Source organism: Dama dama, chromosome 10, assembly GCF_033118175.1.
Source record: "Dama dama isolate Ldn47 chromosome 10, ASM3311817v1, whole genome shotgun sequence".
NCBI classification, from domain to species: domain Eukaryota; kingdom Metazoa; phylum Chordata; class Mammalia; order Artiodactyla; family Cervidae; genus Dama; species Dama dama.
In genome coordinates, this window is record NC_083690.1 from 26,201,920 (window position 1) to 26,219,385 (window position 17,466).

Genomic DNA, 17,466 nt, shown 5'->3' on the forward strand with positions numbered 1-17,466 from the left:
GATAGGTCTGCCAACAACTTTTCTTAGTTTTCCTCCCTCTGAGAATGTTTTGATTCCTCCTTCCCTTTCCTAAAGGATATTTTTGCTAGAAACAGAATTCTAAATTGATGGTTTTTTTCTTTCAGCACTTGAAACATCATATCACTTCCTTCTAGCTCCATTGTTTCTGATGCCAAACCCCCCGTTTAAACTGGTTTTCCCTACAGTTAAGGGCTTCCCAGATGATGCTAGTGGTAAAGAACATGTCTGCCAATTTGGGGGAGGTGGGGGTGGTAAAAAGATGTGAGTTCAATTCCTGGGTTGGGAAGATGCCCTGGAGAAGGGCATGGCAAACCACTCCAATACTCTTGCCTGGAGAACCCCCACGGACAGAGGAGCCTGGGGGGCTACAATCCATAGCACGACTTAAGCAGCTGAGCACACACAGCTAAGGAGGGCTTCCCAGGTGGCACTAGTGGCAAAGGATCCACCTGCCAATGCAGGAGACGTAAGAGGCACAGGTTCAATTCCTGGGTTGGGAAGATCCCCTGTAGTAGACAATGGCAATCCACTCCAGTGTTCTTGCCTGGAAAATTCCACGGGCAGAGGAGCCTGGTAGTCCACGGGGTCACAAAGAGTCATACATGTCAGAGCACAGTTAAGGTAGTATTTCACTCTTGCTGCTTTCAATATTTTTTTCTTTGACTTTAGTTTTTTAAAAAACATTTTATCTATGATGTTCATAGACAAACTTATCCTGAGTTTATACTGTTTGGCTATCCACTCAGTTTGACTCTTACGTTTATACCTTTTACAAAATTGGAGACTTTTCCAGCCATTATTTCTCTGAGTACTTTTTCAGCACACTCTTGCCTCTTCCCTTTTGGTAGTTCAATGTTAGATCTTCTGCTATAGTCCCAAAGATCCTTGAGGCTCTGTTCATTTTTTAAAAGTCTGTTTTCTCTGTTGTTCACATTGGGTAACTTCTATCTTCAGGTTCACTGATTCTTTCCTCTGATTCTCCAGTCTACTGTTGTGCCCACCCATTAAGTTTTTTATTTCAGTTATTGTGTTTTTGAGTTTTAAAACTTCCACTCATTTCTTTTTTACATCTTCTAGTTCTTTCCTAAGACTTTCTATTTTTTTCATTTGTTTCAAGGGTGCCTGCAAAAGCATTTTAATAATGATTATTTTAGAATCTTTCTCAGATAATTGTAACATCTCTGTTAACTCAGTATCGGGATCTGTGGAGTATATTTTTACTTTCAGGCTGAGATTTTCCCAAGCTTTCATATGGTCAGTGATTTTTAGTGGCAACCTTGAGATTTGGGGTATTTTTTTTATGAGACTCTGGATCTTGTTTAAACCTTCTGCTTTAGCCGACTTGCTCTGACATCATTCTGACAAAGGAAGGGGGAACACCGCCTTGTAACTGCCAGGTAGGAGTAGAAATCCAGGCTTCCCACTGGGCCACCGCTGACATTCAAGGTGGAAAGTTTCCTGGTTACTGCTGGGCAGGGGTGATTAGTTCTGACCCCCTGAAGCCTCTGTAGCTACCACTCTGGCTGGGAAGGGCAGGAATGGCTCATTATGGCTCCCCAGTTTGCCTCCACTTGATACCACAGGGGAAGGAATGACTTCATCATCCCACCCACCTCCCCAGCAGTGGTGACAACCCTGACTCTCCACCACTTCTCCTCTGACACCACCTCAGCAGGGATGGGGAGGGGCACCTTCTTACTGCCTCCTGGGAGGGAGTTCAGGCTCCCCATGTGACTTCTACAGACACTTGGAGGTGCATGGGGCTTATTAGAGTCAAGCAAGGTGAAAGCCACAGCTCTCTACTCTGATGCCAGTCCAGCTGGATGTGGGGGTGCAGTTGGGTGCCTTATTACAGTCCGGTAAGGCAAGACCTAAACTTGGCACAAGTACGGTAGAGCCGCAGGATGGTTTTTTGTTTCTTTTGATTTTATTTATTTTTGGCTGCACTGGGTCTTTGTTGCTGCGCATGGGCTTTCTCCAGTTGCAGTGAGCAGGGTTACTGTTCATTGTGGTGCACGGACTTCTCATTGGAGGTGGTTTCTCTTGTTGCAGAGCACAGGCTCTAGGTACAGGGGCTTCAGTGGTTGTAGCACGCGGGTTCAGTAGTTTTGGAGCACAGGCAATAGTTGCTTCACAGCATGTGCGATCTTCCCGGACCAGGGATCGAACCTGTGTCCCCTGCATTGGCAGGCAGATGCTTAACCACTAGACCACGACAGAAGCCCATGTTCTGGTGTTGATGTGGGTGACGGGCTCAGGACTGCATCTGTGAGTCTTCAATTTCCCCACTGCCCAAACCCCCAGGTTCCCAGGCCCACACACTAAGCACAAGCTGAAGACCTTGAGGGCGGAATGCCTGCTGGGGTTTGCAGCTTAAGTGGCTGGACTGGTACAGTGAGGTACGTGGGTGGTTGACCTGGTTTTTGGTGACAAGGACAGAGTGGACACTGTGATACTGATGGGGGGGCGGGCAGTGGGGGTGGCTGTCAGTGAACTCTCTGTCCTCTGGTCACTGAGGAAGGCAGTCCTTGCCCACCTTCAGGCCAGATGGGCACAGAGTCACCATGTGGGACAGGACAAGGCACAAATGCTACTAATTTAGGCCACCCTTGGTGCCCATGAATGAAGAGACCCAGAGGTGATGCCGGCAGGTTCTGGGGGCCCAGCTGGTCCACACCATGGCATCAGGGTACCTTTGGGCACCACACTGCTCTCTCCCCACTCTGGTCTTGCAGAAAACAAGGCCAGTGCCACCTGCTTCAGGGATACAAGTAAGAGTGAGAGCTTTCCGCTGACCAACACAGCCTCTCGGTAACACCAGCAAACACCCACTGCAGTGGCTCTTTGTAGCCAAGGCTCTTCCAGAAACCCCCTGTCCCACTGCAAGGGGTCAACTTGCGGAAATGCAGAGAGGGCAGGGCAGCCTGGGGTCCCCAGAGAGGGAAAGGGCTAGATTGCTGTTTCCACAGGGTCAGGGAGATTGAAGAGGAGGGGAGAGGAAGAGAGGAGGGCGGTAGTGAGGCCACCACATGACACACAGATGGGCCCCAGAAGCAAACAGAGAGGCGCCACCCTCCTGGGACCTGGCCTAACTTGCCACTCCTTTGCTGTGTGACCCAGGACAAACTGCTTAACCTCTCTGGGCATCCAGCGTTTATAATCTACAACTCCATGATGGTAAGCTCCCCAGCCCTCATTCTGTCAAGCGTTCTGTCAATGCTCAGGGCTGGGGGTCTCACTGTATATGCTAGGGTAGGAGGGGCCCTTTTCCCATCTCTCTCCGTTTTGACCAAATGCAAAACAAAAGTAGAAAGTGATCCTAGCTTTCCATTCTCCCATCATCATCAGGAAATGTTGACATTCCAAGCAAGGGTCACACACTCCAATTCCTGCAGGGTCAGGCAGATGACCGAATGAGGAAAGTGTGGATAAGGTAAGGCAATAGGGAGCAGTGGGGACTGGGGTAAAGTGGAAAGCAGGTGATTCATCTAAAGGGGCAGCCTCTACTCAGCTGAAGCTGCCTGCTGCCATGAGGCAATGTGGCTTAGGCACGGACATATCTTTCAATAGTCAAGAGAAGCCAGAAACCTGGATTTTTATGTCAAATTCTTACGAATTTGAATTTCAGAAATAAAAGCAATTTTTAATAATACAACACTGTGGCAGGTCAAACAAATATCTACAGGCTGGGTTCAGCCCTGGGCTGCATGTAACGTGGTATCTTCTGAGGCTGTGCCCAGCACACAGAAACTATGTGATCTGGACTCTTGCCCTGTCTGAGCTTGTGTCCTCATCCCACAGGTGGGCATGGCAACCCCTCCAAGTGGGGGTCAATGGCAGGAATGAACAGCTCGGGGTTTGTCCCGCCGTGCCGGGGACAAAGGAGGTGCTGACTGGCCTTGGCCTCATCCACCCCCTCCCCAAGCCAAGCAGCAGCCTGCGTCCCTACGACCCCAGTCCCCAGGGGCTTGCCTTGGCACTGTCACAGGAGGACCTGCAGAGAGTTAAGACAAAGAGCTGAAAAAAGTAGCAGGCAGGAGAGCTGGAGGGCCTGGGGCACAGGGCAGGGATGGGATTCTTCCACTTAATGTGTGTGAGGGGGTAGACTCGGGGAGGGGAGTCGGGGAGTAAGGAGAAGGTGCAGTCAGGGCTGGATCTCGAGGAAACACTAAAGTCCTGGGAACCAAGTCTGGGGAGACTGGGGAGAACAGAGTGCAAGGGATTGCCTGCATGCCCACCAGATGCCCTCCTCTGGACATCTGGATCACGTGCCTCTCAAAAAGCCAGCATGGCATTATCAAAGGCCCCCGTGTCATTATCACCATTTGTAATCACTGCCACTTACAGAGCACTTCTGGTGTCTAAGCACTCTGAGAGCTGGGTGCCACCTGGTGCTCACAAGGACACCATCAGACCCGCAGTACTATGATCCCTGCTCTAGAGAGGAAGGCGCTGAGACTCAGGGAAGATGGGGCACTTGCCTTTCATAACAAAACACGCACTGAGCACCTTCTCTGTGCTAATGCCCCCTCCCGGCCCCGAGCCACACCTCCTGGGATTCCTGCTTTGTGCAGCCCTTCATCCTTGCCTCTGGCCCCGATCCCTTGCTCTTGACCATCAGAACACAGCAGAAGTGACACTGAGTGATTTCTGAGGCAGGCTCAGAAAATATACTTGCAGCTTCCATTTGAATCTCTGGGAATGCTTGCTCTTGGGACACTCTCCAGGGACCCTGCCACCATGCCTGAGAAGCCGGTCCTGCTGACAGCCTGAGCTAAGTTCCCAGCGCCAGCCAGCAAAGTGAGGACTGAACCCAGGCTGGCGGACGCTCAGCCACAGAAACTTCACCTTCCTGGGCAGACGTGGCTCTCGAAAGCTGGTCCCCAAGATCGGTTGAGCTCCTCAGAAGTGCCGGACTACAAGCCCAGGGGTTATTCCACCCCAGCTGGGCCAGGAGACAGAGGCTGGCGCTGTCTCACCATGGAGCTGGCCTCCTCCCTGGTGGGGGGTGGGGGCAGAATTTTGACAAATGGCCTCACACATATTAAACAAGCGAGATGACACTGCACGGCCCTGGCAAGGCCCCAGATGCGAGGGATGAAAAATGGGGCTGATCCATCTTGCGGGCCTCGGTGACAAGGAGAAATGGATCAGCCCTAATAGGGGCTGCAGGCTGGGGCCTGGCCTTAAATAAGTTAAATGGGAATTGGGTGCCCCCCAGTAGGCCAGCCCAGGGGGAGCTGAGGAAGAGGGCAGGAGGTCTGGCTTCCAGAGGAAGAAGGGTTCCTGTGGCCGACACAGCAGGCTGGGCTCCCCGCCAGGTTGGAGGGCCAGCGGAAGCTGGAAAGAGAGGCCCGTGGCGGGAGGAGATTCTGAATCCTGGGCAAGTGACCCAACCTTTCTGAGTCTCAGCATCTACATATAGAACAGGGGGTTATTGTGAGTGTTAAATTTCATGTCAGTATCAGTAACATTAGGAAAACTAGCGTTTCCAGAGCACTTACCTGTGTCATGTGCTAAACACACATGATCTCTCTATTACCCCATCCCCAGAGCAAGCATCTTTTAATTTCAGGGCTGCAGTCACCATCCACAATGATTTTGGAGCCCAAGAAAATAAAATCTGCCACTGTTTCCATTTTTTTTCCCCGTCTATTTGCCATGAAGTGATGGAACCAGATGCCATGATCTTAGTTTTTTGAATGTTGAGTTTTAAGTCAGCTTTTTCACTCTCCTCTTTCACCTTCCTCAAGGGGCTCTTTAGTTCCTCTTCGCCTTCTACCATTAGGGTGGTATCATCTGCGTATCTGAGGTTGTTGATATTCCATGTGGCACTAGTGATAAAGAATCCGCTTGCCAATGCAGGAGATGCAAGAGTCTCAGGTTCAATCCCTGGGTCGGGAAGATCCCCTGTTGAAGGGAATGGCAACCCACACCAGTATTCTTGCCTGAGAAATCTTATGGACAGAGAAACCTGGTGGGCTACGGTCCGTGGGGTCACAAAGAGTCAGACATGACTGAGCTCACACACACACACACACACTCTCCAGAATATAGAGGTTGAGACCGTAGACTGCAGAACCAGACTGTCTGGGTTCAAATCCCAGCTCTGCTGCTCACAAGCTGGATTACCTTGGACAGGCTACTTAAGTTCCCTGTGCCTCAGTTTCCCCTCCATGAACCACCTGCCTCACACACTGTTGTGAGGTTCCCTACTGCTGATTCCCCTACAACTGTTCTACTTAAAGGGATCGGGGTCTGTGTTGGCCAGTCAAGGTCCCTTTAAGGCAGCGCTCCCCAACCTTCTTGGCACCAGGGACTGATTTTGTGGAAGACAATTTTTCCACGGACCGGGAAGTAGGGGGATGGTTTGGGGATGACTCAAGTGTATTACATTTATTGTGCACTTTATTTCCAATATTATTACATCAGCCCCACCTCAGATCATCAAGCATTAGATCCCAGGGCTTGGGGACTTCTGCTTTAAGGCACAGGACTCTAGCTTTAAGAGGGCGGGGCCAAGCAGAGAGTGGGAAGGAGCAGAAATACAGCAGGAGTCCCCACTGGTCCTAATCACAGCTCTTTCTGCTCTATTCTGACCATCTCTACCAGAGATGCTCTCTCACTGCCGAGTCTTTGCACCTGCCATCCCCTTGTCCAGCAGCTACCTTATTCCCTCCTCCACCAGCTTGTCTGATGAGATTCTCCCCTGAGGACCCTCCCCAAGGGAAGCTGGGTCAGGGACCCCTTCTTGTGCTTCCATGGCTGTCTGTGATTCCCCCCAACCACCCAAACATCATAGCATGGTTCAATGGACAGCGTGTCTACCTGTTGTACTCCTGTTACAACGCTGTCTCAGCCACTGCTGAACCCTCAGTAGCTAGGAGCCCCAGCACCAGCTGCCCCTGAATAAGTGCTCACTCAGCTAATGTGTTAAATGCCTGAGTGGATGAATGGTCCCTAAGGTCCAAAACCAGACCACGGATACCCTGTGGAACAGACTATGGTCACTTGTCTTTCCAGGGCACAGTCCTCCTTTTGATAACAGCTCACCCCACTCATGCCCCAACCCCAGTTTCCCATTAGAGGATCTCTCCTCCATCTCTCTGTCCAACAGTGTGGTTGGGGCAACCCCACCCACTGCACCAAGTGACTCAGGCCGGACCAATTAGAACAGTCCCCTCGGGGTGTAAATCATTGGTTGCAGTATGGTCAGGTGACTTAAGTTAATCCAATGAAAGTTATATCCAGGATTTTGGCTGGCAATACTGGAAAGAGGCCATCTCTCTTCTGGTATTGCTACATTTGTAACATGTAAGCCTAGAACTAGTTTTCCCCACGTGGGGCTAGAGGTAAAGAACCTGCCTGCCCCTGCAGGAGAGGTTAGAGATCCCTGGGTTGGGAAGATCCCCTGGAGGACGGCATGGCAACCCATTCCAGTATTTTTGCCTGGAGAATCCCAGGGACAGAGAAGCCTGGCGAGCTACAGCCCATAGCGTCGCAAAGAGTCAAAAACGACTGAAGTCACAGCAGAGCATGCAAGCCCAGAACTGGGCTTGGTGACCAAGTTTGCTACCACCTGGGGAAAAGTTGCGTATGAGTAGAGCTGACACAAAGAGAATGGGGTCGGAAGTGGGGAGAGAATGACTGGGTTCCTGATCAATCACTTGACCACCTGGATCCAGCTGTGCCTGAAGCAGACATCGTGGTAGCTCACTTAGCATCTGTTCCACTCACTCACCACTTAGGAGTGTTGGACTCATTCCTTGTTCCAGAAGAATGGCCCAGCTGAGACAATCAGCTCATGCTATTCCCCCAGCCATGGTGATGATTCAGAAGAGAGAAAATGACCTAAGTTGAGCTCATCAGAGGGAGGGTTGGGGGGACATCAGTGAAGCTTAGGGAAAGAGCCCTTTTTCCTCCTGTATGTGAAGGAAGGAGCAACAGCCTCAAACGAGCTTTCTCAGCACCAGGAGCGAAGCCCACCCAGGGACAGAGTCAACACGGGGAGTGAGCAACGCTCAGGTGACCACAGAGGAGGAAAACTCAGCTCCGATGACACAGCAACTCTGGATCAAACGTTCCCTGAAGTCCATGCCAAGCTGCGCTTTCCATTTACAGGAACCAATGTGTTCCCTTATTGACTGGACTGAGGTGGGTGGGTTTTCCTGTTACAATCCATTCCCCCCATACCCCACAACTACCAACCTGGACTTTTCAGTTCCATGAACTAATACACTCCTCTTGCTTACTTAGGCCTGGGATTCCATCACTCCCAAGCCAAACAATCCTGAGTCTGCCTTTATTTCTTACACCACGCTCTGAGGTGCTGGTCCCTGCTCCTTGCATCCAGCGCCCTTCACTAGGCTCTTGACAGCTTCTGTCTCTACTTCCAGAGCAGCCTCTCAGGCAGAGGCTGGCCAACTGTCTCCGTAAACGGCCAGATAGTAAATATTTTAGGCTCAGTGGGCCATTCAGCCTCTGTCATAACTGCTCAGTTCTGCTACTCTAGACTGCAAGCAGCTGTAGACAATATGTAAACGATGAGCCTGGCTATGTCCCAATAAAACTTTATTTATGGACACTGAAATCTGAATGTTTCAGAGTTTTCGCATGTCACAAAATATTCTTCTTCTCTTGATTCATGTTCAAGCATTTAAAAATGTAAAAATCATCCTTAGTTGCAGAAAAACAGGGCTGGATTTGGCCCAGAGACTAGAGTTTGCCAGCCTCAGTTCTAGGATCACAAAGCATCTTTGGACTCTGAGTTTCCCCCCTTCCCCTCCCTGAGTCCCACCTTCCTCTGTTTCTCAACTGAATTAGCTACTAAAGTCCCAGCATGCCTCAGGGCTCTGGTGTCTGAGAGTCAAAAGCCACTTACCAGAAGGACCACCCGTAGTCCCAGGAATGGGGTCTCCAGTCTTCAGGGCCGAGGCTCACGGTGACCTGGAACACCTGCGTGTACATCATGTGGGCTACCATTCCCAGGAGGCCTGTGAGGGGGGAGCAGGACAGGTGTCAGGAAGCAAGGCAGGGCTTTGTCTACCGACCATAGGCCTGTTAGTGCTGGGGAGAGCGTGAACCCCCCACACGAGGGCAGCCGGCAGGACCAGAGCACAGAAGATCAGAGGGCAGTGGTTTTCTAAGCCCACCAAGAAATTTGAGTTCAACCAGAGGGCAAAGGGCAGCACTGGAGAAATTTAAGCAAGAGAGACACGGAATCAGGTCTGTTTCTGGATGGGAAGTTTTTCTGTTAGGGACCAGATAAGTCAATATTTTAGGCTCTGTGGGTTAGGCCATGTGATCTCTATTGCAACTATTCAACTCTACTGTTTTAGCACAAAGGAGCCATAGACAGTACACAAAGGGATGAACATGACTTTGTGCCAATAAAACTTTATTTACAAAAGCAAGTGTTGGGCCAGGTTTAGCCCATGGGCCAGAGTTTACTGATACCTGTGCTAGAAGGTCATTTGGGAGAAACTCCTTAGAGGATGTTTATCAAACTGCAGGTCTTGATGCACTAGACAAGTGGATTGTAAAATCAACTTCATGGATTGCAACCAGTATTTTAAAAAACTATTGGAATAGAATAGAAATATCTGATAACATCAAATATAGCAGGAGTAAATATTGCTTTGTGAAACTTTCAGTTCTATACACGTGTGTCTGTGTGTGTAGTGATTGTAATTATGAAATGTTTTTCTGTGATTCATATCAAAAATTCCAGAACCCACTGGCTGGGAGAACTTTGACTCCAAAGGATCTGAGTGGGAATCTTTTGCTACCACGTGGCCCTGGGTGAGGTACCTCACTCCTCTGAGCCTCAAGTCTTTCAACCCTAAGATGAAGATTATGACAGATTCAGTGAAAAATGACTGAAATGAAGGAAGGCAGCCTCCATGTCTGCTGCCTAGCAGGCATGCAGTTGATACAGTTACTAGGATTATTATAACCCAGGGGACATTGTACTGTGTGGACCATGGCATCTGGAGCCCTGCGGGTGCCACAGTGTGTGGCTAACTGGCACAGACCTAATTTTAAGATGGAGTGATACAGTATTGATGAGAAAGGAAGGGGTAGATGACAAGAGGAAGAAAGGAAACCAATAATGCATGTGTACCTACTGTGTGCCAGGCACTTGTCAGAATCTTTCACCTCCATTACAATCTTTCACAACAACCCTCTGAAGTAAGTAAGATGATGTGGGCCATGTACTGTTGTTCAGGTTGTCCACTGCACAATTCCATAGGGCTCCATTCACATCAAAGTCTAGGTGCATGCCACTCTCTGAAGTCAAAGCAAAACCACACCTCTAATACAGTAGTCCTGAATGTGATTATTCCCATTTCACAGGTGAGAAAACAGAAGCTCAGAGTGGTCAAGTCTGTCCCAGGTCACAAAGAGAGTAAATGGCTTAGTTGTGACTGGGGCCCAGATCCAAATGCCCTTAAAGCCAGGGCTCTTCCCAAGCTGCCAAGAAGGCATCTCTCCTCCTCTTGTTGCCCCAGTCACCCTTTTCCCTCTGATACAAGAGAAGAGATGGAAATAAGGAGAGGAGTAGAGATAAGAAAAGACAGAAGTAAAGAGGAAGTAAGGCTCTGAGACCTGAAACCAGACTTAGGGGCAGGAGTGAGGGTGAAGGTGGACATCCTGTGTTCCTACGGCGTGAGGGTAAAAAATTTTTTTTGCTGCCTGGCATGCAGGGTCTTAGTTCCCCAATCATGGATCAAACCTGAGCCCCCTGCAGTGGAAGCATGGAGTCTTAACCACTGGATTGCCAGGGAAGTCCCCTGAAGGTAAAGGTTTAACAACAGGTTCTCTGAAGACAGAGAGAAAAATAAAGAAGCTATGATTTGTAGTGTTTGCCAGTTTCCATGGTGTGAATAATCCCACTGTGGTCAGTTTCAAGCTACCAAGGTGATGTCACTGAAAGCGGAGCAGAGAAAAGATGTGCACGGCTGGGGCTTGGGGGCTGAGCCAGCAGGATCCAACACATCTGTCTCCTTGCAGTCACCTTACCCCAGGCCCCCTGGAGACAGAGGACCCACAGCTGGCTGCCCGTATCTCTGGGCTGAGGCCAGCCTCTCATGGACCTCTGGCCTCAGATAAGGGGTGCTCTCCAGGGCTGGTGAGGTGCATTTGAGCCAGGAAATCTAGGGAGGGGGTGGTCGTGAAAGGTGCTGAGGCCCCCAAAGACTCCTAAGGGCTCAGCCTGCCCCCAGGATATCTCTGCCAGGCTTAGACCTCATACTTAGTCATGCCCCAGCAAAGGTAGCCTAGAAACCTCTCTGGTCCCCTCTGCCTTGGCTCTCTCTGTTGGAAGGAAACAAGGATTGAGTCATATGGGTATTTTCTTTTTTTTGTTTGTTTGTTTATTTATTTTTGGGGGTGCTGGGTCTTTGTTGCTGCATGCAGGCTCTCTCCAGTTGCAGCTACTCTTTAGTGGGGGTGTGTGGGCTTCTCTTTGCCGTGGTTCCTCTTGTTGAGAAGCACAGGCGCTAGAGTATGTGGGCTTCAGTAGTTGCAGTATATGGCCTCAGTTGTGGTAGGTCTGCAGGCTCTAGAGCATGGGCTCAGAAGTTGGGGTGCAGGGGCTCAGCTGCCCCGAGGCACGTGAGATCTCAGTTCAGGATGGAAACCTGAGCTCCCTACACTGGCAGACAGTATGCCTAACCACCTCACCACCAGGGAAGTCCCTCTTATTTTTCCTTACTTGACACAATTCTTGGTGAACTTCCAAAAAGTACATAAAACATACCTTATTCTTTGGAACTGATGCATAAGATTCCTTGATAATGATGTATCATGTTTTATTTATCCAATCAGTTGACACTGTTTATTTCCAGCTTTTTTTGCTCCCTAAGCAATGCTGCAATGAACACGCTTCTACAAGTCTCTTTGTGCAGACAACCAAGTATTTCTCCAGCGTGAACAACAAGAGGAAGTGCCGGGTCATAAATGCCTTGTACGTCTTAAATTTTGATCAATGTCCGTGAACTGCTCACTTGAGAAGCAGAACCTTGTGGAATTTCTGCCAGCTGTGAGAGCCCTCACCCAAATCCTCACCAACACTTCATATTGTAAAACATTACAAATCTTATCCATGGCATGGTGAAAAATAACACCTCAACATTGTTTCAGATTTTACATTTCCCTCATGACTAGTAAGCTTGGGCATTTTTCATGTGTTTATTAACCATTTGTATTTCTTATTCTATGATTGTATCCTTTGTCAATTTCCTTTTTTAAAAAAAATCTTTCTCTTTATCAACTGATGGAAGTTCTTTATGTCTTCTGGATACTAATCCTATTTGTTATAGCGACTCCAGTTTACCATTTGTCTTTTCTCGTGTATAGCACATCTTTTTTTAATTAATAGGTTTTATTTTTTAGAGCAGTTTTAAGTTTACAGAGAAAGGATCAGAAAATAGAGAGTTCCAGAGTTCCCAAATCCCGCCTCTCTCTTCCCCCACAGTTTCTCCTATGATTAACATCTTTCAATAGCGTGTACGTTTGTTACAACTGATGAGACAGTAGTGATACATTGTTGTGCTTAGTTGCTTGGTCGTGTCCAGCTCTTTGTGACCCCATGGACTGCAGCCTGCCAGGCTCCTCTGTCCATGGGGATTCTCCAGGCAAACATACTGGAGTGGGTTGCCATGCCCTCCTCCAGGGGAACTTCCCAACCGAGGGATCAAACCAAGATCTCCTGAGTTGCCGGTGGATTCTTGCCTGACTAAGCCACCAGGGAAGCCCAAGTAGGCTGGAGTGGATAGCCATTCCCTTCTCCAGGGGATCTTCCTGACCCAGGAACCGAACCAGGGTCTCCTGCATGGCAGGCAGATTCTTTACCAGCTGAGCTACCAGGGGAGCCCCGGTGATACATTATTACTAACGAAATCCATCGTTTACATTAGGGTTCATTCTCTAGAGTGTTGTACAGTCTGTGGATTTTGACAAAGGCAAAGTGACATGTATTCACCATTGTGTCCAATAGTTATGACCCTAAAAATCCCCTATGCTCCACCTGGCCATCCCTCCCTCTTAAACCCTGGCAACCAGTGATCTTTTTACTGTCTCCATAGCTTGGGTGCTTTCAGAATGTCATAGAGTTGGAATCACACAGTATGTAGCCTTTTCTGATTGGCTTCTCTTACTTAACAATATGGATTTAAGGTTCCTCCATGTCTTTTCTGGCTTGATTACACTTTTCCTTTTATTCCTGAATAATATTGCACTGTATGGATGTATCACAGGTTATTTACTCATTCATTTATTAAAGGACTTCTTAGTCACTTCCAAGTTTTGACAATTATGAATAAAGCTGTTTTTGTCATTTATTTTGATTATTTATTGCAGTCTAAGTTAGCAGTCTTTTGATGTTTAGTTTTTGCTTCCTGTGTCTACTTTAAGAAAATCAACACTCCTACATTTTTCTGACATACTTACAGATATTTATGTTGATTCATCTGGACTTTATCTTGGTAAGCAGTGTGAGATAAGGATATAACTTTATTTTTTTTAATGAGTAGTTAATTGCTTTGAACCCTTATAGAACAAACTGTTCTTTCCCCACTGATTTTATTTTATAATTTTATTTCTGAGTAGTTAAAAAAATTAATTAACTCTCATTGGAGTACAGTTGCTTTACAATGTCGTGTTAGTTTCTCCTGTATAGCAAAGTGAGTCAACTCTGCACAGACGTATATCCCCACTGACTTTAAATCATGATTTTGTACCACATTCCAAGTCTCACATGACATGTCTACTCCTAACTCATCATTCTGTTCCGTGAATTTCTTTGTTCCTGTGTCAATGCCACCCTGTTTCAGTCACTATAACTTCCGGTGGAGTCTCTTGGCTAGAAGGACAGGTCTCTGTTCCTTTTGGCCCATTGCTCACTCCCTCCAGAAGTGCTACCCTACCCAGAACCTTGCTTCCCAGATGGTGCTAATGGTAAAGAATCCCCCTGCCAAGGCAGGAGACATGGGTTCGATCCCTGGGTTTGGAAGATTCTCTGGAGTAGGAAATGGCAACCCACTCCAGTATTCTTGCCTGGAGAATCCCATGGACAGGGGAACTGGGCAGGCTGCAGTCCATAGGGTCACAAAGAGTCACACAGGACTGAAGCAACATAGCACACGCACGCGTGTGTACACACACACACACATTCTTGCTCCCTCTGTGGGGCTCTGACCCATTCCTTAGCTCCATCCCAACCCCGCCCCCTGCCCCAGTCTCTTTCTGAGGGCTGGACCTTGCTCTCCAAACCCTCAGCTGTTGTAACTGCTTCAGTTTCTTCCTCACCATGCCAGTCCAGATGCTCTCTGAGTTATCTGACCTGTCAATGCCTTGCTTTTCTCATCTATAAAGTGGGGATAGTAGCAGACATAGGCAATGTCAGAAAGCATCCGCTAAAGAAGGAAAATATTCATGAGAACAACTACTCCATACACTAGAACAGTGGGGACATAAGAGTATTTTAATACAAAAACTACCAACTAGACCCAGAAGCTGAACCCAGCCTGTTGACAGAATAATCAATTTTCCAAATTGTTACTTTAGAAATGCATTGATTTCTCAATTGAATCCCATTTATTCCCAAATATGAAAGGCCATGCTTTAAGAAAATTCAATAAATGAAGCGTACAAATCATTCAAAGATAGGTTGGTGAGATTTTCTGATTGCATTCTAAAGACCCTGCTTAAAAAATTGGGCCCTCGATCAAGTTTCAGGAAGCATGTTTGTTCTGTGAAGTGCGATCCACCAACATCTGCTGTAAGTATCTTCAGCAAGAGGAATTGTTTCTAATTCATTCTGAGTTAAAAAGTGACTTTCTGTCGAGTTACGGCACCTCCTATAAATTAGCGGCAACTAAATGAACGTGGCTTTCTCTGCTGCGACTGCTGCTTCCTGGCGTGGGCCCACACCAGGAAACTCGCAGCTGTAAATCTCTCATCCTGTGGTTTCTCCCAACTCCTGACACCATAAGTGGGATTTCCAACCAGGGTGTGAAGCAGGCGTGGCTCCTCCCTGCCCCCCTGGGAGACCTGGGAGAGCAATGGGGTGGGGGATACTGGCCAAGGGCTCAGAGCCAGGCTGAGTGTGGTGCCCTCCAGAACCCAAGACAAAAAGAGCTGCCATGACCCCCAGCTCACCCTCCACTGGTCAGACCGAGGAAGCCGAAATCCGTTGTCAAGGCCAAGAGGGGCTGGTATGGGGCCGGAATAAAGAGACAGGTCAGGAGAGTCAGATCCCTGGGTTGGGAAGATCCCCTGGAGGAGGGCACGGCAACCCGCCCCAGTATTCTTGCGTGGAAAATCCCCACGGACAGAGGAGCCTGGCGGGCTACAGTCCATGGGGTTGCAAAGAGTTAAGACATGACTGAAGTGACTTAGCATGCACGGAGGGTCAGGAGGTGAACCCAGAGTAAAGCAGGAGTGGAACAAGGGAGACGGAGGACCTGGTTTCTGGCTCTGTCTCTTACCAGCTGTGTGACCTTGATGACCTCATCTGTCTGTGCCTCAGTTTCCTCAGCACTAATAAGGGAATAATAACAACTTACCTCAGTGGCTCAGAGGTAAAGAATCTGCCTGCCGATGCAGGAGACTCAGAAGAGTCGGGTTTGATCCCTGAGTTGGGAAGTCCTCTGGAACAGGAAATGGCAACCCACTCCAGTATTCTTGGCTGGAGAATCCCAGGGACAGAGGAGCCTGTTGGGCTACCGTCCATGGGGTTGCAAAGAGTCAGACACGAGTGAGCAACTGAGCATGCATGCATGGTTTACACAGTAAAGCAAGCACTTAGAATAGTGTTTGGCTCATAATAAGCCCTATATACGTGTTTCATGAATGAACGAATAAGTGCTTGGAACTCGCTATGTAGGCTCCTTGACTGTACCCTAGTCCCAGGGTCCAGGTCTGTTTTGCTCTCCAGTGACTCCCCAGCACCAAGCCCAGGGCCCGCACATAGGAAGTGTGCCACACATGTTTGTTAAATGAATGGATGGCTGTTAAATAAAGGGCTGGCTGGTATAAAGGTTTAGGGTCTGGGATACACTAGGACAGGGCCAGATTTGAAAACTCTGGAGAGCAAATTGTCTACAGACATGAACAAATGTCAGACTCATCATCTGCTTATTTATTATTCATTCATTCAATCAGTCATCGAATATTTATTCATGCTTTTCATATGCCAAGCATTGTTCCTGGGGACGTGGTGGGGGGAACCCGGCTTTCAGGGTCTCAGCTTCTAGTGGAGAGATCCACACAACAAGCACATTGATTAACAAGAAAACATCAGACAATGAAGAGTGAGAAAGAAAATAGGGCAAATGCCGGGGGCTTTCCAGAGTGGGTGGTCAGGGAGAGCCTCTCCCAGGAGGTGACTCAAATCAGCAGAGATTTGAGCAGGGAACTGGAGGCAGTCACATGAAGGTCTGGGGAAGAGCATTCCAGACACAAGGAGTGACTGGCTGGGGCAAAGGCTTGAAGGCAGCAGAGCCTGACCTTCGGCAGCAGAATGGGGAAGGGACAGGGGATTGGAGGAATGAAGAGGGGTTAGGAAGGCAGGCAAGAACTAGAACATTGTAGATCACGGTGGGGAGTCTGGCTTTCTTCTAAGTACACCGGGATGCCATTGTAGAGGGTTGAAGCAGGGGTCTAATTTACATTTTAGATCATTTTGGTTGCAGTGTGAAGACAGATGAAGGAAGTTGGGGAAGAGAAGGGAGGCCAAGGCCCAGCTGTTGCTGCTTGAACTAAAAGTTGTTGCCAGCTCCTGGGCAGGTTTAGAGGGTGGATTACTGAGGACCTGCTGATAAGCTGGTGTGGAGGGCCAGAGCTACCCAGAGATTGGGAGGACCGTGGGGGTTGGATTTGGGCAACTGGATGGATGATGGTGCCAATCACAAAAATGAAGAAGATGGCGGGAGGAAGATGCCTGGGTGAGTCAAACCCCACTTGGGCCACGTTAATTTGAAATGCCTATATTAAACCCAAGCTGAGACATCATACCAGCAGTTGGGTGTACAAGTTTGAGGCCTGGGAAACAGAGCTGAAGATTTAAATGCATGTGTCACCGGTATATGGACGTGGGCCTACAAGAGACCACCTGGGCGCAGATGGTAGGGAGAGCAGAGAAACGTCGCGAATGGGGCCAATGTCCAGTGCTTAGCAGGATAGGCAGGGCCAGCAGAGGAGAGTGAGGACCAGAGACTGGAAAAGAAAGAAAAGAAACTGAAGTTGCTCAGTCATGTCTGACTCTTTGCAGCCCCACGGACTGTAGCCTACCAGGCTCCTCCGTCCGTCCATGGGATTTTCCAGGCAAGAGTACTGGCGTGGGTTGCCATTGAAAACCAGAGGCAGCACTGCCAAGGTCAGGAGAAGGACGCACACTGAGGAGGAGGAAGCAGTTTGTTAGGTCAGAGGTGAAGACCCGGA

At 48.7% G+C, this 17,466-nt stretch overlaps 1 protein-coding gene across 2 annotated transcripts in view; it reads right to left on the reverse strand.

The window, feature by feature from the left end:
* Positions 1-17,466, reverse strand: part of GSG1L (GSG1 like) — a 249,972-nt gene that overhangs the window by 34,098 nt on the left and 198,408 nt on the right. For both annotated transcript variants that reach the window (XM_061153996.1, XM_061153995.1), the window contains one exon: positions 8,903-9,014. In XM_061153996.1, coding sequence (XP_061009979.1) covers positions 8,903-9,014 — 112 coding nt within the window. The remainder of the gene's footprint in view (positions 1-8,902; positions 9,015-17,466) is intronic.